Source organism: Molothrus ater, chromosome 6 (assembly GCF_012460135.2).
Source record: "Molothrus ater isolate BHLD 08-10-18 breed brown headed cowbird chromosome 6, BPBGC_Mater_1.1, whole genome shotgun sequence".
Lineage (NCBI taxonomy): Eukaryota > Metazoa > Chordata > Aves > Passeriformes > Icteridae > Molothrus > Molothrus ater.
The window spans coordinates 11,150,551-11,178,246 of record NC_050483.2 but is presented as its reverse complement, the minus strand read 5'-3'; the positions used below and the strand labels follow the sequence as shown (position 1 = coordinate 11,178,246).

Genomic DNA, 27,696 nt, shown 5'->3' with positions numbered 1-27,696 from the left:
CCTTTTTGTGTGTATTGCATCTCTTTTCGAGGCCTCATTTTCTGTAAAAGCTTCTTTTCCTGAAAAGGATGTTGGGAAGAATTACCCATCTTCTCTTGGATTCTAAAAAAATATCCTCACACCCATTTTGAATTATATTTTGGTTTCTCTCTTAATTATATCTTTTTGATGCCAGTTGTTCGAGGTTCAAATTCCTTATTGCAAGCCAGTATTTTAATTTCCTTAATGTTCCAGAGAGAAATTATGAGGCCATTAATCTTGGAAGGCATATTTCTTAGAGAATTATGTACTGATCATTAGTAATGTTTTGGGTTTTTTGGTATGATTTTCAATGTGACATATGAAAAAGGCAGAAGGTTTAAAACTTTCCCAAAGGTACCCTTGCTTTCCACTTCCTTTGTTCAGCTGTATCTGTTCCTTTAACTGGAAATAAGAAACTGAGCCTGCAACTCCAGGAACAAGTATTTGATGTATACATCCAAGTGTATACAAAGTATTGTGTATACACTTGGATGTACTTGGAAAATACTGCTTGTGTAATTGTCAACTACTAAATTAGTGTGGCAACTTTAAATACTGTAGGCATACTGGAGTATCTACATGGACTAATTTTGTGCTCCTTATTCCTTAGTTTTGAGAAAAGTACAATTTTCCCAGTGGTTTTTGAGACTGTTGATTAATTGCTTATTCAAGAGCAGATTTCTGGACTGTAGAGGTAAAAATAGGTAAATATATTTATAAAGATAATAATAAATAAATTAAACCCCCTAGATTATTCTTCTCAGCCTTGAATTATAAACCAGCAGGTCATGGAACCACACTAGGATTAAAAGCTGTGATGTGATCTCCCATAGTAAAACATGCCTGGTAAAAATGTGAGTATGCAAAGGGATGGCTCTGTCTGGTTCTGTGAGGTACAGCAGTCACTCCCTGATCACTGGCCTTTTGTCTAATTAACAAATTTTATCATGGGATACTTCATTATTTTAAAGGACAGATTGTTTTGTTTTTGTTTAAACAGAAACCTTTCTGGAAAAATCGAGGGAAATAGTTGAATTGTTCAGTTAGACTTTTGCAATGTGTTGGTGTTTTTAAACCTCTTACTGGCACTGGAGAGATCTTTGATTTATACAGATAAAGCCCTGCTGTTGTCATGGGTGACTGTGGGTGAATTGTCAGCTTTATTTCAATTCTGGGGACAAATAGGTGTCATTATCTGTACTGTCATTACCACCATTGGTCTTTGTAAATTGGTTAAATCATTTATAATTAACTGAAATTTAAATGTGGTTGATGCACTTACTTATATAAAGTCCTGCCTGAAGTCCTTAATATCTAAGTTAATTGTTAAATAAAGTAAAATACTTATCTATTTCAGATAACTCTTATTCCTTCAAAGTATTTTCATTAAAGCAATCATTTTTTGCATCTATTTTATGCAAAACATAACATAAAATATTTGTAGCAGCTGCATAAAAATCCCATTAGACTGGGCTGATGGCTCTGTATTTCAGTGTTCTGTTTTTTGAATCCTTTCTTTCTAGGTAGACAATGTTATTAGCTCAGATCAATCGAGACTCTCAGGGAATGACGGAATTTTCTGGAGGAGGAATGGAGGCCCAGCACGTGACTCTGTGTCTAACAGAAGCTGTAGCTGTGCAAGGTGACCCTTCAGGTTAAAATAGCTCTACATTATTATGTCTTTTCTCTTTGAAACTCAGATAAAACACTAACATTCATGTTGTTTATTCTGAATTAAAAGTCCAACAGAAAACAGTTAACTGAGATTGATTAAATTCACTAATTTAATTCTAGATGGAAATTACTTTTTAATTAAGATAATAGAAGTCCAAATGTGCCAAAAATATATTAAATATACAATCTGACTTTATTCTCTGTGTAGTCTTACTGTTTTATACTTTGTTAATTCAGTTGATATCTAAGTATGCATTAAGCAAGTTGAGTTTTAAAATAGATTGACTTGAAATTGGCTTAAACTTGATGTTTCCTGACAGCTTTGTTATGATTTTACATGATTACAAACTCTGTCCTAGGTGTGCATTTTAATCTAAATAGCTTGGTGTGTATTAATGACAACTAGTTTGTACAAAACAAAATTTTCAATACAGTATGTGTGTCATTATTTCACTCTTGGCTCTGATGATTTAATTCATAGTTCTCCTAAAACCTCAGCTGTGTAGTTATTTATTCAGTGACATTGTATTTTTTTTTTTAGTTAAGGAAAATAATATTTAGCTGTCATGTTTACAGAGCAAAATCTAGAATATATGACCCTAGTACATGTCCCAGGCTTAGAAACCAGAAAGCAAGTAAGAATTACTTACTCTTCTTATTTGTCAAACCAGTGTGCTTTGAGGGGATGTCATAATTTATGGAGGTCTTTCAGCTGAGATTTCTAGGGTTCCATGCTGCTTGTAGTGAAGGTGAACTTTTTTCTCTGCTAGATGGTGACAACTTGGAAAACATGGAAGGTGTAAGTTTGCAAGCAGTTACCCTGGCTGATGGCTCCACTGCTTACATCCAGCACAATTCTAAAGGTAGGCAGAGCACTGCCAACTGATGGCTACTGATGGCTACTGAAGTGGTATTCCCCTTTCTAACTTTCTCTTTGCATTGTAAAATCATTCAAAATCTGTACAGTGTTTCTGAAGTTCCAATTCCAGTGGGAAATCATGGTAATGCTATAAAATAAATGTTTTTGTTTTGCCACTAATAAGATGCAAAAATGAAATTCAGAACATGAGTCAAACAAAAGTGAAGAGATCTTTATGGTTCAAACCCAGATATCAACATTCTACCTAACAGATAGGACAGCAGACCTTTTCTGTTTTTTTAATCCCAGAATTTTAAAAGCTCTCTACAGTAACACTGTGCTTTCTATTTACCAAGCATTATTTCTTGTTAATACTTTATTTATATGTTACTCTAGAAAGTATCAACTGTGTATTAAAACTGTGATGTGTTACACAATTAGAATTCTTAAAAATATTCTGTGTATTTCAGATGGTAAATTAATGGATGGCCAAGTGATTCAATTAGAAGATGGTTCTGCTGCCTATGTTCAACATGTACCTATGCCTAAAAGCAGTGAGTGCAATAATACAAGAAATATGTTCTAAAATAATGTGTTCCTGATAAATATTGCTCCTAAGTAATTAACAGTCATGATAAATAGCTTGATTTCTTATTTTAATGGAAATAATCATGAAGGGATCTTAGGTATTTTGTAATCCTGGCTATTCAGTGTTTGATCTTTCCACCTAAGCATTCTCTGAAGTCTTGCTGTAATTGTTCTCCTGTGCAGGGGAGAGCCTGCGTCTGGAAGATGGGCAGGCAGGTTCAGCTGGAAGATGGAACCACAGCATTTATTCATCACACCTCAAAAGGTAACTGCTCTGGCAAGTGGCATTTGTCACCTCAGTGTCCCACAGAACTTCAGCAGTGTTTAACAGGATACTCTCTAAAAATTATCTTAATGGGATTCACAGTGTGAATTACTTGTTGCTTTGACATCAGAAAATTGTTGAAATTACTGTTTCAGTTCTCGACTTGGGCCTCGTATAACAGTTTTAAATGAAATCAAACCCAGTGTGTTTCACTGTTTATTTAGCCCAGGATCACATTAAAGTGAGTTTATACCTTTAGGTAATAGGGCAGAAAATGTGACAGCTGACAGTCAAGAATGCAAATGTAGTTATTCCAGATAACATATGTTTCTGAAATGAAGATGATTGCACTAGTCTTGGAAACAGTACCACTTCTCTAGAAAAAGTGATCAAGCATATATTTTAAGACTGCTTAAACCAGTGTGACAATTACATTTTACAAACAACAGTAGTAAGAGGAAAGAATGTAATATAGAATTTTTTTGTTAAAAGTTGTCTTATGTTTTGTGGTTCTTTTACATATTTGCATGATTCTCTTCTTAAAATGTGACATCTGTGAGTTCTAAAATCTGAAGTAATGATATCAGTAGATCTGTTATATTATTTTCATTTTATTATAGGTAGATTTGAAATGGAAAGCATATTTGTGTTCCTGATTTCCTTTATAAATAAAACTAGATCAATATAAATATTTTTGAACTTTTTGAAGTGTACAAATAAAACTATAGGAGGTATTGTCTTGAAAACAAATTCCTGTGTTATTCATAGTATTATTTTAAGTGTTTATATTTCTTATAAACTAGTGGTTCTATTTCCTATATATTTCGTATGTGTCTATGACTTCAGGAGACACCTCCTGGAGAGCAGTAGTTTCTCATGTAACACACTGCTGCTCCTTTCAGAATCCTAACACTGTGCAATATCATTCCTCAGACAGTTATGACCAGAGTGCCCTGCAGGCTGTGCAGCTGGAGGATGGAACCACAGCCTACATCCACCACACGGTGCAGATGCCACAGTCAGACACCATTCTGGCCATCCAGGCCGATGGCACAGTGGCAGGACTGCACACAGGAGATGCTGCCATCGACCCTGACACCATCAGTGCTTTGGAGCAATATGCAGCCAAGGTACTCTGCAAGGCGTTTCTCTAGCCACCATGTCTTAAAAAATGTACAGCACAACATGCCTGGCAGCACAAGCCAGTTGTTGTTTAAGAAATTAAATTGTAGCTGGGAGAGTCTCAGACTCCTAGAAGAGAGCTCACCAAATTGTCATGACAGTGCTTCACTGTCATGAGCAGCTCTGGTGCCTAGTGTTGCATAAAAAGGAGAAAAGATTGACCACTGAACTGGAGTAGGATTTAGAAAGCCCTTTAGACAGCCAAATTAAAATCTCCTCTATCCTATAGCATTGCAAAGGAGTCTCTTGGAAGGACACTGTTTGCAAAGAAGGACAAAGTTGAATTATTCTTGTTGAAGCACTATTGCTGGATTATTTTTTTTCCTGAATGGGAGGAGTATGGCCTGGTGTACTGAGCAAGGGCAGCACATGGTGTGAAGTGTAGAAAAGACAATCAGACAGTTCAGAAAAAAACTTCTTTCATCTCTATTTTCAATAGTACAAATGCAGTAGGATGCACAAAATTCATCTTGTTCACTTTCCTGGGCTCTGTAAAGCATGATGTAAGTATGGTAATGGGTGATGCAACTTCCATGACTCTGTAGTTATGCTCTGTCCCAGCAGCTAGGTAATTGCCAGCAGTGCTTGTATTGCTCTGGAAAAAGAGCAGAATATATTTTAAAGTCTGTCCTTTTAATGTCACAGAGTTGTCAAAATTTGGGAGGCCAGTTAGGATAATTAAATAGCTTATTCACTATTCTTTTCATTATGCTTCTGTCTGTTAGAATTGAGAGATCCTAAGGCAGGCAGTCAAATTGTGTTGTGATTTAACATTTCATGAAATAAAAGGTAATTCAATGTTAGTTGAGCTGTAATCACAAGCTTTTATACATTCCACAGGTACTATTTCATTTAGATTAGATCAATCACAACTTTTCCCTTCTTAACTGGCATCTGTATTAATCATAATTTCTGATACATATCTGTTTTGAGCAGATGAAAAAGAAACAGAAGAAATGCAAATAAATTTGCATTTTCATCCTATTTAACTCAATATGGGTTTTTTAGTTCTGTCATGTGAATTTGTTTCCTGTAGTGCACTTGAGTGTTTGTTTAGGAAAAATTGTTTTCTTTAAGCTTTCATCTCAGAACCTTATTCTGAATGGTACTGCTGGACCCTTAAGGGGACAGTCAGTAGAAGTGAGTTTCCAAGCACTACATTTGGTTTATGGGGTTTTTTGGGTACAAAAGCAAATATCAGCTCAATGGTCAGAACCCTGAATCTTCTCTTAAAAGAAGAAATGTAGTTTTGTGATTCTTCTCCATGTCCATGCACTCTTCATAGGGAGGCAAGGTACAGTTTTCATAGCTGGTGTTTCAGACACCTTGAGAAAGGTACAGGAAGAAATGAAATACACATGGTAAGTATATGATAGGTTTTTATAAAATTTTAGGTAGCCCAAAAAAGAGTAGTGATTTGTCATTGGCTGCACCAGTTTCAGAACTGGGAAACATCAGGTGAAACTCACATATGATGGGTTCAAGAAGAAGAAAGGTGCTGTTTCAGACAGCTCAAAGTTAAGCACTGCCCTGCTTGTAGGATATTGTGGACACTAATATGTCCTTGGATTCAAGGGGTAATTAGATAAATTCATGGAAGAAAAATGTATCCATGGCTATTTGGTAGAAACACGTGACTTCTGGTTCAGGAAGTTCATAAACCACAAATTGCTTGGAGGTTGGCAGAAGATTATGGGCAGTGCATCACTTCATGCTTGGCCTGTTTGTTTAGTGTTCTTCAGCATCTGCTGCTGGCTGCTGGTGGAACTGAAATGGTGCAGTGGTATGGCCTTTACTTTGACTCAGTGTAGGTGCCCTTGTGTTTTTATTTGAAGGCAGACTAAATCTTTCTTTAGCATAAAGGAGATTATTTTAGGAGGAGCTCAAAGATCTTACAATACTGCAAAAGAGAAGTTTAAAGTTGGGTGTCTTTTTTTGTTTGGTTCTTTTAAGGCTTTCTTTTTGAAATTTAAAGGGCAAAGAAAAAAAAGGTGAATTTGGAGAGTGGTGGTTCTTATTTGTTTCCCTGTCCTATGCAACAGGCAGAAACAGAAAGATCAGTGGGGTGCCCAAGATCAGTGTAGAATATAAGAGAGTTCATACAGAGAGGCCCAAGCAGACTCCCCAGAAGCTCACTGGAAGTGGTGGAATGTGAACATTTTTCATTGTCCCTCACTTCTCCTTGAGGCAGGAAAGTACCACTTTCCAACATGCAAAGCACATGCAGACTTGAGTCCTGTAATTTTGGGCTGAGTCAGTGCCACCATCCTCCCAAAGCAAGCCAGGAGAAAAGGTCATTGCTCTCAGGGAAGTGAGAATAGGTGATGGAATGGTGAAGAGGTTACAACACATCCTTGCCTCCCAAAAGCTGCTCTCCTGTGCCATCCCAGCTGCTGGCAGAGTGCAGTAACTGGGATTTGTGCTGTGCCTCAACACGTGCACACACGTTCTCTTGGCATCATCATTCATTTCCAATAGTTGATCAAGTTCTAATTTCATGTCAGCAGTTCTTCTCTCTACCAACAGCAGCAAGTTCAGGATGAAATAATTTAAGTCTCCTTTCTGTGCAGGTTCTCCCCTCTTCCTTTAAAAATTCTGAGGGGGAAGGTCCCACAATAGCTATTGTTTCCGTCTGAAAAAAACACCCCAAAATTACCTGCTTTCTGACACTCTCTTAAATCTTTTTGTAATGTAAATTTACCTCTGTTTGGGCACTTTCCTTATTACTATTGTAGCTCAAAGTTCCCAAAAGTAAATTGTCTAATTTAGAGCGGGAGTGTGAAAAGCTCTCATGGCATGAGTTCTGCCAGTCTCCAAGCAAGCTGCTGGGGGCTGGTGCTGTGGGCAAGGTGCTTCACACAACCCCAGTGATCTCTGGGGCCTGCTGTGGCTCTTGGGAGGGAGGGGTCCTGCCAAACTCCTTTAGAGAAGAATAAAATCACTTAGACTAGGCTTAGGTGCATCAGTCTCAGCCTTGAATATAATGGAGGCAGAGATTATTGTGAATGCCTGTGGTTAGTACAGAGACAATTTAGGGATGGAAAACTATGCAAAGTATACTTTAATTTTTTTATATGGTGACCAGTAACATGCTGTTCTTTGAGCTGATGCTTGTGAGAGAGTTTGGGGTGTTTTTTTAAACTGGGTAATTACATTTTTATTTAAATAAAAATTTCACATTAACACCAACAGTCTTTCAAATATTTTTATGAGCTCCTTGGAAACAGCAATACCTTTCTCCTCCTGGAGACTGTCTTTAAAAACAAACCTATGTAGCAATACCCAAGTCCTTGCTTAGCTGTAATTTGACTTTTTCAAATTGAGATGTAACACATTGTCTTAGGTATGTTGATTCAAAAAGCAGTTGTGCTGTTTGAACAAGTACATTCTGCTTAATGGAGTGAGAGAGATATCTTGATTATAAAATAAGTAAATGTTTGGGGTTTTTGTTTTTTGTCAGAACTCGGTATTGTTAAATTCATTGCTATATTGTAATACTTTTGTCTATTAATTTAACATCCTTAGTTCTTGCAGTCTTTCCTAGCCTGTTACAAAACAACTTTGCTGTGCTCACTTGGTCTGTTGTGTAATGCAGATGCTGCAAGAGGTGATTTTTGTGTAAGTTCAGGTACTATGGGATATCCATGTTCCAAGAGGGAGCTAGAGAGCTATGAAATAATAAACCCAGGAACTGTCTGTAACCCTCTGTTTCTGAGATGAATAAAAGTAACTGCTGTAAATGTTTATCCCATTTCAACTTTGTTTTTCAGGTGTCTATTGATGGAAATGACAGTGTTAGTAGCACAGGAATTATAGGGGAAAATGAACAAGATAAAAAAATGCAGGTATGTGCTTAATACAAAATAATTAAATATATTTATTTCTTTTGTCTTTTCTGCCCAACAAGGTGCATGACAGGGAGTCCTGTAGCCATGAACTCTGGTTTGCTTCTACCCTTCAGAAGTTGTAGATTTCAAACTATACAGATTATAATATCTCACTCTGTACAAGATCATGTCACAAGAGTGTAAAAGATCTTCTAATACTTACTACTGTCTCGGGGGTTTTCCTGTTAAAAGGTAATTAAAAATTAGGTTGACTTTCTAAGATTTTTCAAGCTGACCTGAGTATTTCTTCAGTAAGAGTGTAAGTATTTCAGAAATTCTTTCCAGAGAAGGAGCTGACTTTTGATAGTATTTAAAGCAGAAAAATGCTGTCTCAGTTCTTAGATTTCATCTAGGAGAGACCATTCCAGGCATAGGTCTGGAACTGTTCTCTCTTGAATGACTTTTTTTGATTCCACTTGCCCTGTTAGGGTCCCTGACCTTTACAGCAGGTTTTATAAAGAATCAGTAGTTAAGAGTGTTGCTCCTAGAGAATGCTTAAAGAACAGAAAAAGATTTCAACAACTTCTTCTGGATCCATATTGTTTGTACACAGCAATGTAAAAACCTTTAAATGTTAATAGATTAATGTAAAAGTTCAAAGGGTAATGGAAAATATAGGTGCAACTTACTAAGTCTCAAGCTTTTTTCCCTAGGATCCATAAAATTATGGATTAAGGAGAATGGTATTTGGCATTATAATGTATTTCATTAAAGGAAAAGACAAAGAAAAATGTATCCTGGGCTTCAAATATACAACTAAAATAACACTAAAAACTCCATATCCTCACATGTTCAGGTGACAAAATCAAAAATGGAAAAGTCATTGCATTGAGAATGGAGCTTCTCTGGGCAAACCTTTTCTTCTTTTTGCTTAATTTAAGAAATAATGAAGTAGACAAGGAGGAAAAATGTCTTCTTCCAAGTTCAAAATACATCATGTGTGAAAGGAATAATTATAGGCTCACCTCTCACAGCTCAAATTTTCTATTTTTATCTTTTACAAGTTAGATCCCACAATATTTAAAGCTGCAGACACTTAACTTTTGCCTGTGTGGCATGACTGTGGAAGGAGAGAATAACTAATACTTGCATTATTTACTGTATTGGACCATGTTCCAGAAAATGAAATCAAGAAATTTAGAGGGTTTGCACTTGTAGGTTGGAATAGGGATACAACTGCAATGAAAGGCAAAATTCAAGGAGGAGTAAGATAAAAGCTTTGTTGGTTTTACCTGAAGGAAGAGCCAATTAAGCAGAATTACTTGTAATCAGTATCCACGTAAATATTGATTTTGGCTTCAGCCCAAAGCTAACTGAATGTGGATGTGGTTTTATCTTATACATATATGGCAACATATGTGCAGTATGGAAATGTGCCAATCTATGGAGCACTGCATGTTCCAAACAAAACAAGATCTGATATTTGAAAAAGGTAATGAGGCTTAGTCTCAAATTCTGACCCTTATAAGGTGACTACAGTTGGCCTTCAGTTGAAGGGGCCCACAGCTATCGGTTCTGTATAAAAATAGAAATCATTCTTATATCTTGATTTAAGTAGATACCTGCTTGGAACTCATTCTGTATTCATATGTATTAATCTATAATATTTGAAAGAGTCTCATATTTAGATGTAGAATTAAATAGGTGTATATTTATAAACTTTTTAACTCCACAGGGAATAGAACAGATGTCACACTGCTAAGCAGTCACTCAGACTTGCATGTGGTTAGTTAGGTGTTTCAGCTAAGAAAAAAAAAGCATAAAACCTCTTTGTGATTTCTACATGGGAAAACAAAAGACTCTCTGTGCCCAAATGGATATCTCACTATTTCCTTTCAAACCTGTCATACCCATCTGTTCATAATACACACTTTGGTTATATGATTCTGCTTTTATGCGTGCAGTAAAAAAATCTGATCCAAGGAAAAATCTGATCCAAGATCTTTGTTTTTCTCCTGTGTTACGTCTCTGAGATCAGGATGCATTTGTGATCTCTTAAAAATAGGGGGTTTAAAATTCTATTTATTTATTCATTCTGTTTAAAAATATTTGAAGTACACAGTTCCTCTCAGTAAGTTCCACATTATTAGAAAGGTGCTTCCTCCCCAGTTTTTGTATCCATCTTAATATTGGTAGGATTATGGCTGGTTATTTCCTTGCAGATATCAGCACATTACAGAATTGTTTTCATTTTCTTTTCAACTTTGGTATACTTGAGCTTTATGGTAGAACTTAGCAACTACACATATTTTTATGTAAATATTTTATATTAATATTTTTGTATGCTGGAACAACAAAGAAGTTGTAGTAGAGATATAGATAGGAAAAAAATAATTAGTGCTTCAGTGAAGGTGCTCAACCAAGTGTGTTCTTTATGATCCTTAATGTATTGAAGTGATTTCTGTGATTCATGCTGTCACAGGTTAAACAATAGTATCAATAATGGGTTCTCAATCCAGATTATTTTTCTCTGTGGTTCCAGAGGAGACTTTCTGAAGTGATGGAGTTGCACATTTCAGCTGATTAAAAGTTTTGTATTAAACTTTGCTCCTTTAGTCTTACAAAGAGTCTGAAGGTAACAGGTTATTCCATCCTCTCTGGAAAATCTGTAGGAAAGGTGTTAGCAGTGAAATGTGTGATTCCTCTGGAAGAGGAAATAAAGGTGTGTGCTGCTGCAGTCTCCCTGGTGCAGGGAGCTGTGCTGGGAGGGCTCAGGTGCCTGAAGTGCTGTGGTGATGGATCCAGGCTCTTTAAAAGGGCCAGCTGGGGAAAGAGGGGGTAGCAGGAGCTGCCCTTCCACTGGGAACAGCAGGACTGCACAGAGCTGTGGGGTGGGAGGTGGCTCAGCCCAGTGTGGGGGCTGAGCTGGTGACTGTGCCACAAGGCCATGATCAGGAGGAAGATGAAGCCTTCTTCAGACAAGTGGAGCAAGCCTGGTGTGCACAGGCCCACGGCCTCATGGGGAATTTTAACCTCTCGGTATCTGCAGAAGGACGTCACAGCAGGGCACAGGAGGAGCAGTCTGGAGCTCAGGGGTGGCAAGGGGCAATCTGAGCAGGCCACTGAGCAAAGGGAGCCACTTTGCAGAGCCTCAGTTGCCAAAAGAATTAGTTGGGAATGTGAATGTTGGGAGCAGACTTCAGGAGTGCCCATCCTTAGAGATACTCAGAACCCATTTGGATATGGCTGTGAGCAACCTGCTGCAGCTGACAGTGTTTTCTGCTGAGAGTATTGTCTCCTCATCCACCCTGTGCAATCTTCTTTTGACAGTTTGGAATAGAATTGGATTTGTACCAAAAGGGAGGTGATTTGAAAGGACAGACTGTATAAAACAGTCTTGATTGCTTTGCACAGAGTCGTGTGGAAGTGCTGATGTTTGGGCTGCTGCCTCTGTGTTCTGTCTGTATGAATGTCAGGTTTTGCTCATGTTTCTTGCATGTCAGTGTAGAAAGGAGCCTGTGCAAGGGGTTTCAGGTGCCTCCTGAAGCTGTGCTGTTTATTTTCCTGTTGTCATGCCACAAGGGAGAGTAGAACCTAGCTCACAGTGCTCCAATTAGTTTGATTAAAGTACATGCATGGCAGACCAAGTACAAAATGCTTTACTTCATTTTCAAAAAATGCTTATTCTAAGGATATTTAATTATTGTTTGGCCTTTCCATGAACGTATGTTTGAAGGTGGTCTGATTTATAACTTAATTTCCCTTAGGAACAGAGCTAGCACCTATGACTTGTCTGTCTACTAATTTGGTCATTTTACCACTGTGCTTATATTTAAAATAATTTGTCTTTGTTATTGGACTAATTAATGCAAGCTTTTAAATTTGCTCAGAAATACATGGCCTAGCAGAGCGAAGAGAAACAAAAGAAACCTGTCAAAATCAGCTCTGGCTTGATAGCAAAATAAATGTGTAACTTCTTTGATCCCTTTTGGTTGTTTTTTTTTTTAGTATGTGGTTGGGAGTTTTTAAATTTTTTTTCTCTCTCACTTAAGATTGTCTTGCAAGGACATGGAACAAGAGTGACAGCAAAATCTCAGCAGACTGGAGAGAAAGCCTTTCGCTGTGATTATGATGGCTGTGGAAAACTGTACACAACAGCTCACCATCTTAAGGTGAGGAGATGTAAAATGTGCATTGCTACTTTGTAAATGTGATGTTTTTTTGGAAAGATTATGTGGTTAAAAGTAATAGAAATTGAGAGGGAGCCAGTTGCAATGAGGCTGTTTTGTCAGATGTTTATTGGATTGATTTTACAGTAGTTGGTGGTGCTCAGCTGAGTTTATTTGTGTTCTGGGATCATGTTCAGCTGCTCTATTGCCAGCATAGCGAGGTTGTTCCTACCAGCAGTGTGACAGGAATTCTGGAATCCAGCATTTGTTTTATCAACTTTACATGTATGCATGATCATGCAAAAAGTCCAGGTTTTGAAATATTTCACCATCATAGTACAAAGTGAGACTCTTCAAAATTAATATTCAGAGTGAAAAGATGGTACATCTTTTCACAGATGGTGACTTCTTAATTCTCTTCCTTATTTAAATTAAGGAATTACTGAAATGGTGAATGGTCTAGGGCTGCTGACATTCCAGCTGAGGCTGGCACAATCCCTTGCTGATGAGGTAACCTGCTCACAGTGCTGCTTTGTCTCTGACCACAGGAGTGATGAGTCAATGAGTGGCTGGCATTAGGAGTCATTGCTAAAATGATGTCCTTGCTGTAGAGGTTTCATGCAATATTAGAGCATTATTGGAAGCATTCAGTGGAGTCAAAAATCAGATAGAGAGTGGGCTCTGAGGCATATTTACCTCCTGTCTTTAGTGTAGTGCATGATGGCAACTGAGCATGTATTTACAGAAGTGTTTTGTGCCAAACTTGACTGGCAGATCAGGTTACACCTTGCAAAGAGGCATCTTTAGTTTTAGGGAAAATGTTGTTACCATATTTCATGATTTTTTCATCACTGACATAAACACACACTTCAACGTGAATCTTAGTAAGATAAATAAAATATGTTGGCTTTGAGAATGAGCTGTTTCTGTGCTGAAGTAACCAGATACAGCATTTCATTAGTCACTGTATTGGATGTCAACAGGTGCATGAAAGGTCTCACACAGGAGACAGACCATACCAGTGTGAGCATCCCGGATGTGGCAAAGCCTTTGCAACAGGTAATCTTGAGCAGACTAGCTCCTCCTGCTTGTTAGTGTTTGTGTTTGTCTGTGAATAAAGTAAGTTTTTAATATTGCCTTTTTTAACTGCTGAGTTGGTTGGGACAACTGGAAAAAGAAAGTTACATTTTTATCTAGTGTAGCAATAGAAAGGACAGAGGATTTAACTCTTACTGAAGGGGGAAGGAGGTGAAGCACTCAACACTTCCCTCACTCTTCTCCTCTCATCTACAGTCAAATAATGTTAAAAATAGGCTTTTCTTACCATTAAACTAATAGCAAAAGTTAAATGAGATGATAATAGAAAGCTGAACCTGTAGGCTAGGGGCAGATTCCTGATCTTCTGGTCTAAATTTGAAAGGAACTTTAAGAGAAGATGCTGGTTTAAGTGTTCTTTATTGAATTTGTATCAGAGTGACATCTGTCATGAAGGGAACTCTCCATTTGTACAGATTACTCTGCTCATAAATGATGCTCTCCCTGAGATGGAATTTGATTGTGCAAAATGCAATTATGAGGAATGAAACATGGAACGAAGTGGAAGAGCAAAACTTGTTTCAAATTTTATTCTTTACTTGATGTAAATTAGTATCATGCTTAGAAAAGTCAGGCTCTGTTTTTTTAATAAGGTATTTTTGAAATAACTTAATCTGTTCTAATACATTGGCTACAATTGCTTTGAATAGAAACAAGCAAAATAAATACTGATGCAAAGAGGCAAAAGGGAAACAACCATACTTTTAAAGGGCTGCACCTAAGTTTAATTGCATAGAGTTTGTAAAGGGATTTCAAAACTATGTCATTAAATACTCTCTTCCTTTGCAACACACTGGTGTATGGCTATAAACAGCTCTTTGTTTATGAACACTATTTTTGATCAGAGGCATTGTATACTATTGTACATCCTTGCCTTGGACAAAGTTCACTTTAAGTACTGAGTAGTCTTTGGTTTAAATGTTAAGAACTCTCCTGGGCTGGGTCCTGAAATTGAGTTTATTTTAGATATAAATGTAAATTAATGCTCAGCTTGGTTGACATGCTTCATGCTTTTAAAAACATCAAGAACAGGAATTTCAGCTGTTTTGGGGAGAACTCACTGAAATGAAAGTAGATGTCATTTTCTTACAGACTTTATTTTGTACAAATTTATACATCACTTGTGGATACAAGTGACATTCAGGTTCATTTTCTAAAATGGCTGTTTCAGGCTTCTTTGGTCATTATCTTTTCAGTGAAGTGCTGAAAGGAAAATTTTGCTCAAATGCCCATTGCAAAATAATTTATAGAGGGTCTGATCCAAAGTTCACTTCAGACTGGTAGAGCTTTTGATGATGATGAGTTCCTAAAAGTAATCTTAAAGAGAATGAGTGTCTATGACTGCTCTTGGTTAGCACCTGTATATGTGATTTTACTGCTGACTTCTTTTGTGGTTATTGCTTTTCCTGTGAGCAAATAATTAGATGTCATTTTGATGACAGTAGTGGGAAGAGGTAAAAGCTCGATGGAATGCACAGCATATGGCTTCTTCAGAAGGCAGAATAAATATTTGTCCACACAATTGCAGTTTATCCTTCTGAAGGGAAGGAGAAGAATCATGGAAATAAACAAAATAATAAAAAATAAAGAATCTAAGAATTTCTAAACTGTTATCTAGAGTTCTGCTGCTCTGTTGGGTAGAATGAAGAGCTTGCAAAGAATGAAAGAGTAAATTTTACTCATCAACATTGCTGAGTGGAATAGCAATCCCAGCTTTTGCTGGTGATGGTTGCTGAGTGTCCTGGTTGTGTGCTGGTGCCCTGTGACACCCTTTGTGTCCCCAGGGTACGGGCTGAAGAGCCACGTGCGCACGCACACCGGGGAGAAGCCCTATCGCTGCACCGAGGAGAACTGCACCAAGTCCTTCAAGACTTCTGGAGACCTGCAGAAGCACATTCGGACACACACAGGTACTGTCAGCACACGTCTTTGTTCGTTCACCTCGGTGGATTTTTAGTTCTTTCTCTTTCCTCATTCTGTGACTTTATACTGACAAAATCAGCCTGTGTATATTCTCTTCCTGAAGCCCAGTGAGCTCAGCAGCATTTCAGCATGGTAAGCATTAAATCCAGTATGCTTTTCTTGGAAAAAGTGCTAAAGCATTCACACTGCCATGGCAAATGCACTAACTTCTAGCAGTGCCTCACTTACATTGTCACTGGGCCACTCATTGCCTTTACAGTTTCATCTGCAGCTGTAACAGAACAAGGAACTTTCCCTCAGTAATCGGTCTTGCCTCTTAGAAATGGCTTCAGTGTTCCTCAGTTTTGGTGCTTTAATGTAACTTGCATGCCAGCTCCATGAAAGCTGATATTCTGAGCTTGTTATCCTCATTTCCCATCTCTTCTTCCAGCAGAAAAACCAAAATGTCATAGAAAACCAACAGCTACTAAAAGTTGCAAAGGCACAATAAAATGAAATCTTACGTTTTGTCTAAAAACATTAAATTGAAAGCCAAACCACAAATTCTAGACAGCACACTACACTGCAAAACTCTGTGGCTGCACACACGTGTCAACAAGATTGCACAATGTCTCCTTTGTGCCTGTGATCTTCAAGAAAAACAGCCCCTAAATGTAGCAAGGACAATCTATCACTGGCTAACCTATTCCATTAAATATATTTATGTCCCTGCTAGAACACTGACAAGCTTTTCCACTCAACTGCCTGAATCTTTGTAAGTCAAGAAGAAAAAATAAAATAAGTAGGGGTGTGGATTTTTTTTTTAATTAAAAATACTTAAAATTTTGCAGGGTAGGATGTACATGTAGGCAATAAAAATTGTAAAAAACTCAGGATTACATTAAGATATTTCTGTTTTTTTGGACTTCCATACACAAAAATATTCTATTGGGATTAGTGCTATCTTGATCTTTCAACATCAGTGTGAGCACATATCATCTCAGCTCTAGAAGAGGACTGTTGATATGCACTGCATCAAGTACTGAAAGGTTTTCTATCTGTGGACTGTTTTCTTTCCTTTTAAACCACCACAGAAGGTGTGTGGTAATTTAATCTGTTTTGCAGTTGAGACAAAAGATTTGAGCCAGCCCTATGTAACCTACCCACCTGAACAATATGAGTAATAGAATCATAATCTCCCAGCAGGTGAGGGGCCAGAGGTGTCTCATTTTAGATTTATGGGTTTCCAGGAAGCTAAAGAAGGAGAGGAAAAGTGCAGCACCAGCTTTGTGCAGGTGGATGGAGCAGCGTGTGCTCATGCCTTGTGCAAGCTGCAGCAGGGCAGGGGGCAGCTCTGGGCTCAGAAACCTTTCCCTTCTTGAGGGAGGCACATCAGGGTCAGCACTTGCTTCACTTTCTGCCTGTTTTAACCAGAAGCGACTTGTCCCCGTCTTTGAGTAGAGTCAAGTCTTGCTTTCAGTGCCATCAAACGCTTGCCTTGGCTTCCTCCATGACCTCCCCAGCCACGCAGCTCTGGCATCAGGAGGGCTGCTGTGGATGGTGCCTCGTGCTGCCGAGGGGTACAGCCTCAAGGCTTTGCATTTCTAGAGCTGGAATTCGCTGTCACCTGGAAACAGGTCGCTTAGCTAGGAAGTACATTAGAATTTGAAAAGGCCCCTCCAGGGACCGGTCTGGTGACATTCCTGCGGGCATTGTTTCCGAGCGATCTGTCCTGGTTTTTAGCGCAGCGTCTGTTGCTGGGTGGGGCCGGCTCTGCAGCCCTGCTGCTTTGGGACTGTTTGGGGTCCTGGCTGCAGCGAGGATTAGGGGAGCCATGGTAACACAACACTGAGGTGTTCGGGGAATACACACTGCCTTGGCAGGAAGCTGGAAAACCTTCCCAAAACAGCTGCCCGAAGGAGTGAATAGTAGTTTCCTCTGCCAAGGAGTGAACTGCTGTGGAGTTTTGTGGTATTAGTGTCTATCAGGACTTGTTCTTTTATTTCTAATTACCTACAGTTGTATCTGTAGTGGTGTTCAGCTCTTGCTCTCAGATTCTGCTCTTTGGTAAGCAGCTCGGTGTGTGGAATGTACTTGCCTCTAGAAGTGGGAAATTACCCCAGGACATCCTGTCAGTGGCTCCAACATCTCCAAGTTTAACCCCCCTTGCTCTCCTTCTCTGTGTGCTTTGATATATCTGAAAGGTCAGGGTTATTGCAGTATTATTGGTTGGCCTTGTCTGCTATTCACAGTGAAATGCTGTGGTGCAGTGATGTAAGTTACTGTGCTTAAACTTATATTACACAAAAAGACTTTAAAAGAACAAAAAAGTGATTTGCTTTGGTCTGGGGGTTTAAAACTTGAGTTTCATGGCTGTTTCTCTTTAGAAAGTTTGTTCTTTTTTAAGGTTAATGCTTTCTATAGCAAGTTTTATTAATCCGTGTTTATCCTGGTTATATGTTAAATCATGAAGGTACTTTTTTTTCATTTGAAGAATTAACAATTGTCAAATGTCAGTGGTATGTTACACTTGGTTTGGATAATATATGTATGAATTGGGGAGGCTGTTAAACAGTTGCTAGATTATGGGCAGTGTGCAAGCTAATCCAAGCAATTGAGTCTGTTCTACATATGTTGAAGTATTAATCTCAATGCTTCATAATTTAGCTTACAGATTGTATGATTTTCCTGAATTTTGTTCATTTTGGCTAAACTAGAACACTCTAGTGGCATGTTGGTGGAGTTTCTGATTGAGGGATCTCACAGATAAAATTAGGTAGCTTTAGGTTCCTACATTCAAGTCTAAGTGTAACTTGGGATTTTCATTTCTTTTGTAACCTTTGCTTGTGCACCTTTTCTTGTCTTCTTTTTCAGGTGAAAGGCCTTTTAAGTGTCCCTTTGAAGGATGTGGCAGGTCATTCACAACATCTAATATTAGAAAGGTTCACATCAGGACACACACGGGCGAAAGGCCTTATTACTGTACAGAGCCAGGATGTGGGAGAGCTTTTGCCAGTGCAACTAATTATAAGAATCATGTGAGAATACACACAGGTATATGAGTGATTTATTGTATTTTGAAGTGGAATCTGCTTGGGAGAGGCTGTGTCATTCTCCTTGTCAAGTGTTTTGGTGTGTTGTCATTGGGTATAGTCATGTTTCTGTGACTTGGCTTGGTCATTCTGTTTGGGCCTCCTCTCCCCTCAGCTGAGGATATTTAAGCATTTAGATTTCCCACCTTGCTAGCAAGGCAGAATCATTTTGGTTTGGATACAAAGTTTTTTAAACTGGGCATTGGGCTGAATCCTTAATATGATTCTGGGGCTTGTGAGCTGTTTTCTTAAATAAATACCAGTAAAGGACAAGTCTGAGCTTAACTTTGGCTCACTGTTACGAGTCACCCTTTCATCCCAGCTGTATTTTCCTTGCTGCTGGAACTGTGGTCAAAACTTCCTTTTTTATAGACTAGGCGTGAAAATACTTATCTAGTGAGCAGAATACTTATTTGGTGAGCAGAAATAATAAGCACAAATTTGAAGATTCTAAAATGTAAAAGCAGTGATAGCCATATCAGCTTGGCAGCATTATGTATGTTATAGAAACACAGACAAGCTTCATAGAGCAACGTTTTATAGCTTAGTTTATATTTTTAGTTTACAATGTAATTTGGACATTGTACCTGTTCCATTGATTTTTAAATTGAAGGTTTTTTAATATGAAATCGTAATTGTTTATACACATGCTTCCTGTGGATTTCCTCAGAGCTTTCAATACTCAAAAGTGATATTAGTCAATCAATATATATATAGATCATTGAGGAATATATCTGATCATTGAGGAAAACTATGGGCTTCCAGTAATAAAGTAACAAAATTCTCAGTACAATGACAAACTGAAATGGCAACTTTCAGCCTGTATCATTCTGCCTTCAACAGAAGGATGTTTTAGATGGAATGATAGGGAGAAAAATGGGCCAAATTTACTGGCAGTAATTCTTAAAGACAGTAAGATGTTGTATTGATAAACTTTGTGAGGCTGAACTTCTCTGTTGCCTTTGAAATTAAAGTATGGTTGGCAATGAAGGTTTGTCCCCAAATATCATTTGCTGGCAATTTTTCCTATGCATCCTTAATAAAGTTCTCTTTATCCCTTTTGTTTTCCCGTGCAGGGGAGAAGCCCTATGTGTGTACAGTTCCTGGCTGTGACAAACGTTTCACAGAGTATTCCAGTTTATACAAACATCATGTTGTACATACTCATTCCAAACCCTACAACTGCAATCACTGTGGGAAGACCTACAAGCAGATCTCTACCCTTGCTATGCACAAACGAACAGCACACAATGACACAGAGCCCATTGAGGAAGAACAAGAGGCTTTCTTTGAGCCACCTCCAGGTTAGAATTGCAGCCTTTGAATCTCTAGTAGGGAAAAAAAAGGGTTGGATGGTATTTTGGTGGGGGATTTTGATAGCCAAGGAAATGAAAACGTAGATAAGAAGTTAAAGTACTTAATAAAGATATCTTAATTTCTCTGTAAGACTTTTTAGGGTGCTGGGCAACTTGTAAACAGAAATTGCATGGGAATTGGCCAGAAAATAAACTCATTTATAGCAGTCATAGGGTTAAGAGAGAAATTTGAGTTGAAATCTCAGCAAACCTGCTAAAAACATGAATGTGGCTAAGGGACCAGAGAGACTCTAAGCTGATTACAACTTACTGGACTTTTGTTAGGGATTTTTCAAAGAGTGTGTATATATATAACACCATGGCTGGTGACAGTCTTTTGTGTGGGAGTAAAGGTTCTGCCTTGAGAAAAAAAAAATCTGTTTTTGCAGTACAGTGATATGTGCTGGCTTAGCTGTGGTTTAGAGCAGTTTCTGTAAACTGTCCTAGAGGCAGAGATGAAAAGGAGCTGCTGTGCTGCAGTACTCCTCAGAGTTTGCTGCTCATGGTATCATGAGTACTGAATCCTGTGCCTATAAAGGATCAGACTGAAGGAAATATTGTGAAAGGACAAACACCACTTGTCAAATTGTGATTTTTTGATGTGGCTGAAGGTCAGAAATATCCCCACAAACTGTTTTGGTTAGCAAAGTTGTTTTGCACCACATTCATGGGAAACTGCGCTGAACACCTCAAGCAGACTTACTATAGCTTAATTCCTTCTTTTAAAGGAATGATAACATTTATTTGCTGAGGTTAAACATTTATCAAGATAATGAATTTACTTAAATCTTCACACAAAGGCACATCACTAGATTCTTCTGTATGTGTGTTAATTAATAACTTAAAAAAAAAAATCCAGTTCTGTTTGCATGGAGTCCCTTGAATGGAGAGGTTAACATTAAATGAATAAATTAGAAATGTTTATCACATTTTAGTATGTGCTTACAAACTGAATGTATGTGTAGTATTTATGTGTCTTTAAACTGATTGCTAGAAGATTATACCCCCTGTTCCCAAAATAAGACCTTCTGACTTGCTTCTGGTATCTTTCCTCCTTTTATTTTTCTCATCTTTACACTAATTTTTTCTCTTGCAGTGTTTAAAACCTTCAGACAAGACTGGGACTTGTCATTGGCTGTCCTGGTAGCATTTAGAGTATGGAAAGTAACCTCTTGCATTTTTGTATCCAATAGGTCAAGGTGAAGATGTGCTCAAAGGCTCCCAGATCACCTATGTGACAGGTGTAGAGGGAGATGATGTCATTTCTGCACAGGTTGCTACAGTTACTCAGTCAGGATTAGGCCAACAAGTAGCACTAATATCCCAGGATGGAACCCAACATGTAAGTAACTCAGTGTCACCTGCTGACAAAACCATGCTGAGAATTGAGGCACAGGTTGTAGCTTCTCCATGGGCTCTCTGAAATCACACAGGATTCTGGGTAAATGTTGGTGGAAAGAAGATTCTCTGGAGCTGTGTCAGGATATCTTTAGGGTTGTGCTCCTGTGGAATATCTAAGTGAAACCACATATTCTGCCATGTGAAACTGTAAAGTTTTCCAAAGTTAGGGGATTGGTCTCTCCTTGTTATCTTTTGTCACTCTGAAAAGGGCTGTTTAAACAACTGCTATATATACAGCCTGCTTCTGAGGTTTCTCATAATTCCCAGATTACGCTGTTAATAGCTGATGGGCATCTTCACTGTCTTCTCTGCACACACTTTGGGGGGTTGAGGAGTGGGAAGTCTTTTCAGTCCAGGTGCTTCCTTCACAAGCAGTTTGGTTGGTAGTGTGCAGTTTCTAACATAAACTAAAGGATAAGGAATCCTTTGATACTATTTTCCACTTGAACGCTCCTATGGCTGTCTTTTTTTTTTAAGGTTTTTCATGGGTACATATTTTTAAGGATTTCATGTTAGATTTCTTTGGAAGGGGATTTCAACACAACTCTCTTGATTCACTGTGGCAGTATATTGAAGGCTTTTGGGAAAAAAAAATCTATATCAGCTGGCAGGGCAACTGAAATACCAGTAACGTATGTAAGATATATTCTGAATTCAGACTGAAATAAAATATCCAAGGGGCCTGTTACATTGCCAGGACATTGGAAATTGCAGCAATACTAAGTAACTGGTAATTTTTACCCTCTAAAATGAAGTCCTGCAGAAGCCTTGACACAGAATTCTTACATTTAAATTATCTTTCAGCTTGACTTCAGTTCTGGGATTTATTACCTTGTAAATCAGGCATCAAATTATATATCTGATGCCTTAATGCATTACTGGAGACATCAGTAATTTATATCATTAATTAGTTATGGATTGTTTATTTGTGGCTTCAATTCTAAGCCCTCATAGGGCTCTTTAGTATTTACATCAAGATCAAAGCATGTCAGGTGGTACACTGACCCAAATCCCACTGACCTCTGTGCAAGACACATGCATAGATAATCTGTTATGCTGTTATTTGGGATAACGTGGAGTTGTAGGCTCTGGCATTAGGCTTGCATCCCCTCCTACCACTGAGAGCCATATTCTTTTCTGTGAGCAGGTAAGTGTGTCTGAAAGGTCAGAGCTGTTGGATCCCAGCCAGTGGGGCAGAGGGAATGAGGCTTGAGCAGCTCTGAGCCCCTTCCCTGCCTCAGGAGCTGCTGTGTGTTGCAGGTGAACATTTCCCAGGCAGACATGCAGGCCATCGGCAACACCATCACCATGGTGACACAAGATGGCACCACCATCACCGTCCCTGCCCACGACGCCGTCATCTCCTCGGCCGGCACGCACTCGGTGGCCATGGTCACTGCAGAGGGCACCGAGGGACAGCAGGTGAGGGACACTGCCCTGCACACCTGCTCCTGTCCCCTCAGGAGCTGGTGGCAAGGGACCCTGAGCCGCCACTCTGCTGGCATTGGTGCAGATTCAGCTCAGCAGTTTCCAGCACCTGGCCCACACATTCCCCTCCTCAGTGTCTGATGTGTTCTACCCAGGGCTGTACATCTGCAGGTTTTAATGTTTTAAAATGCTTTAAAAACAAGGGGGCACCAAGAAAAATATCTGAGGTACCGGTCCAATGATTCATTTAGGTGTCTGTAAAATAACACCTAGAAATGCCAAGCTTTTTACCCAAAGTCACACAGTAAATGTGTGACAGAACTAAGTATAGAATCCAGTATGAACTATAATTTCATTGGTTAATATTATGGGACTGTAATTTATTTGGCAGATGGGAAACATTTGTGTAAGTCTATATCTGTGGGTTGGTTTTTAACGTACAGATAAAACAGCTAACTTTTTAGTACAAATATGATGTTATCTTTAAGTTAAAATTCATTCTACTGTTCTAAAATTGCACCACATGAAAATGAAGATAATTATTAATCTCTGTGTAGATAAGCACAGGTCTGTAGGTGCATTTCTCAAATTGCTGCAGTCCTGAGGATATTTCTATTTTAAGAGCTAGTAATAATTTGGAGAACACAATTATGGCGACTTTTCTTTTGCACAATACAATTATGCTGATGAGTGATCCCAGTTTTGACTGTAAATGTGAATGCAGGGGGTGGTAGGAGGTGAGGGGCAGGAACAGATGTGCCAGGCAGGTGATTGTGTCTCTTTGTCCTGAAGGTTGCAATTGTGGCCCAAGACCTAGCAGCGTTTCACAGTGCCTCCTCAGAAATGGGACACCAGCAGCACGGACACCACCTAGTGACTACAGAAACCAGACCTGTCACATTGTTGGCTACATCCAATGGGACACAAATTGCAGTACAGGTAAGATGGGGAGAAATGGTTTTTTTGGAGTGTTTCTTACTTCTAGAGCTAGAAGCTACCTAGTCAGGAAACAAAATTATTTGAATAAGCTTGGTTTCCCTGAAAAAAAATAGCCCACAACTATATGATCTCATATTTTAAATAATATATAGGGTTAGAAAGAGGAATACACAGCATCTGATTTTTCCAAACCTACTTGTAGAACTCTGAAAAAAGGAGAAGGCTGGGAGAGGTCCAAACTTCAAGTCAACCAAGTAGTTCATGGACTCACAGGTTTTCAGCAGTGCTTTTGTTCATCCTTCAGCTTTACATATAGGATTGACACATACAAAGCCAAACTCTCAAGGATAAATTGCTATGAACTTATAAAATTAGCAAGTTTGTTATTTGAACCTTGAAATGCTAATAGCAAAATAGTGCAAACAGTTATATAGAAAGATTAATAATCAGAAATCTCTGGAAATAGTGACTTTCTGTAATGTGCCAAACCAGCACAGTACAAACAGTCTCTGTAAATAGTTCCTCACATTGTTCAAACACTGTCAGGAAAAGGTAATTTCTAGGTATGAAAGAGCTCTTAAGAGCTCAGATTGAAAGGAATTGTATTAATATCCTCAAGCAGAAACAAGAGATTGTTATTTTACCCTTTGTTAAATGGAAAGTAGTAAGTCAGGTGCTGTTGAAAGTTGAGAAGCCCTGAATTCTGAACTCCTCTCTTTTGAGCTAAGTTGGCACTAATCAAAACTGCCTGTAAGAGAAACCATGTCAGAAGGTAATTTTTGCACGAGGGAAAGAAAAAAGTAGCTAAAAGGTCCTTTGAATGAAAGGAAAACAGGCACTCTGCACAAGCCCCTCTTCTGTTACCAGCAATGGGGCATTAACTTAAGTTGCTTTACATTAATTAAACTTAAAGTACACAAATAGAAGGGAGAGATTTTAGAATTAAAATACTATTGATTATTCCTGAGAGATTGATTGGCTTTTCTCTTGTACTTCAATACTAACAAATTAATCCATTTGGTTTCTAAGTCCTGGTAAAGCCAGTAGCCTGATAGTCCTGTTGAAATCCTAACGAGGTGCAAACGGAGTGGATTTGAGTGGATCCCGAATGTAATGTGCAGTGACTGTAAAAATAACAAGTGATACTTAGAATTGTCCCATTAGGTCCAGCAATTTGGTTTTACCTTTCACACTCATATGTGTTTTTTTCTGAGCCAATAGGTAATGGCCAGCTTTACATTTTTTTGTGAGGTTGAGGTTGTCTTCAGTGTTCCCATGAACATAGATTCATGGATTCCTTCCCAAACTCCATGGATTCCTTCCCAAAATTGTGTCAAGTTGTATTTATTCGGGGTTGCTTATCTTACTTCTGGTAGTACCAGATAGTTTAGAGAGGAAATTAACTGTAGAATCAAACAGTGTCATCACAACAGCTTTTTTATGCAGTTGGGATTCTGCAATAAATGAACACTTTTTCTATAAATTCATGTCATGTGGTGTTCCAAAGAGCTGACTTTCTGTTAAGAGAGTTAAGAAAAATGAAGATGTTTGTTTGCTTTACCAGTGATAAAATGAAATGCAACAGCCACTGTGACTTCTGTGCCTGGTCTGAACTTTGTAATATCTGCCAAGTAAAATATCACCTACTTTGTGGGTCACGAAGTGTGTTTATCATGCAGCAGTTCTTTGAAGCACATGTATTTGGTGGTTACATATAAACTCGGTGTGATCTCCTAGCAGCAGCTATCTTAATTGTCAAGCTGATTAGATAGCTGCTGTTATATATTATCATCCAGGAGAGGTGTGACAATAATGATCACACTTATTTGGCCTGAAGTATTGTTTGGTATCCTGATCTTTGCTTTCAGAACTTTTTTGATGCATTTATTATCTAAGCATAACGTTTTGGATTTTTTTCTGTTTAAATGTGTTTGTTTCAGCTTGGAGAACAACAGTCTCTGGAAGAAGCCATTAGAATAGCCTCCAGAATACAACAGGGGGAAACACCAGGGATTGATGATTAACTTGTAAAACTGCTACCAGAACAATAGAGTGAAAGGTATTTTATTTTCAACCAACAAATGTCCATGCCAGCAACAGCCCGTAAAAACTTTGAAGTCCCCCACTCACTGATACTGTGTACACATTTTATGCAAGAGTGAAGAACATTTTCTAAGTTTTGTGTACATAACCCTTGGAATGGACTGACATCATCTACTTCCAACCGTTGCATTCAGGAATATGGAATTAGGATTATATAGTAAACTTCCTTGTTATCCTTTCATCAGATTTCAGACTGGTCTACAAGCAAGTAAAAAATTAGAAGTATTGAAATTAATTTTTAATGTCATGTACAAATAATGAAGGCATTACTGAAGATTTCAGCTGTTTGAATAACCATTTCAGGAACCCTTACAAGTAATAAAGGCAACAAAGCCTTTTAAAATTGCATTCCATTAATGGAAAAGTCTTGGATTTTGAGCCTACTACTGTAAATCTTCGTATTTTGATTTGTTTCATACAGATTTGAATACTCTTTAGATTATCTACCCCATCTCATTCATTGTAAATACAGACTGTTAATGCTGGAAGTGCTAATTATATTATCTTTAAATTGGATTATGTACAAAGAACTGGTTGTTGAATATTAAAGAAAGTAAATCTAATGATTTTGTTTCTTTACATATTTTACTTAAGATGTTACTCTTGAATTATTATGCAATAAAATATAGCAAGATTGTATTGTTTAGATAGGATGATACTGTCATGTGACTTACTGTTTTACTTTTTACTGAGACTGAAGTTCAAATTATTTATTTACGGCCTTGTATAAATTTTTCCAAAGTTTATTTATCATAAACTTAATTTTTTGGCATTAATTTTGATTGTAATCCATTATAGTGTATTAAGCAAATACTGGTAATAGTTATTTCAAACATTCTAAAACACTACAAGAGTGATTTTTACTAAAAGGTGAAGTTACCCATTTTCAAGTGAACTATTTTCAAATGGTGCATTTGCAGCAAAAGTACAAGTACTAATAGTTGTTTTCAACAGTTCTGAGTGCCTGCTGCTACCATTCAGTACCTAGGATGTGCTTGATAATCAGTGCTTTTGAAAATCAGGACACAAGTTACTAGGAAAAAGGGATTAATGATGATGTAAGTACAATGCTGCTCTCCAACTATCATTCTGTAAAGGAAAAAATCCATTGTAGATATGTCTAAAATATACAGCAAAATGTAACTTTCAATTTTTTTTATATGAAGAAGTGTTTTTACTTTTGTCTTGTTAGCAAGCTGGTTAAGCAAGTTAAACATTTTTGGCTTCCTGTAAGATTCAGTGCTTATTTTAGATTAGTGTTAAGAGCACTTCTGACACTGAAACCTCACCTTTAGCTTTCTTCCCTTTCAAGGGAAGGATTGAACATCCTCTGGACAAAGTCTTTATTAAGGAATCCCAAGTATTGTGAGGTACACATCCTACATGAAAAAATAAAGTCCATAACTAAGTACCTTGAGGTATTTGACCTCAGAAAGGCCAAGTTTGAATAGAATGAGCCAATTTATTGTGAATTGCTCTGTCAGTGTGGGTTGCAGCCTTTTATGTTTTCTACACAGAAGCAGTGAGAGAATACAGTACTGTGGGATAGAAGGGGACAAAGGAAAGGCCATTCTCTGCATAAATTACAAAGCAAAACTTGGAAACATATAGGTTGTCTGTAACTTTTGTATAGGATTGAGGTTGCTTGCTCACTTAGGTGCCAGTTTTCCTGAAATGTTGTAAATCTTGATATCCCATGGAGATAAATGTACTATGCAAGGAGGATTAATTGCCTGTCAACTAGATCAGTTTCTTAGTACTTATCACCTTTTAGAAATTAAAGTTGTATCATTTGA

General features: G+C 38.0%; 1 protein-coding gene across 1 annotated transcript; it reads left to right on the top strand.

The window, feature by feature from the left end:
- The first annotated feature begins 67 nt into the window (after positions 1 to 67).
- Positions 68 to 27,696, top strand: ZNF143 (zinc finger protein 143). The gene is given in 16 exon segments (XM_036384724.2): positions 68 to 1,663; positions 2,466 to 2,558; positions 3,025 to 3,108; positions 3,326 to 3,357; positions 3,359 to 3,407; positions 4,341 to 4,537; positions 8,360 to 8,434; positions 12,469 to 12,588; positions 13,569 to 13,644; positions 15,465 to 15,590; positions 18,457 to 18,636; positions 19,751 to 19,978; positions 21,223 to 21,371; positions 22,691 to 22,852; positions 23,651 to 23,797; positions 25,738 to 27,696. Coding segments are annotated over 16 exon segments (1,914 nt in total). The 5' UTR covers positions 68 to 1,551; the 3' UTR covers positions 25,822 to 27,696.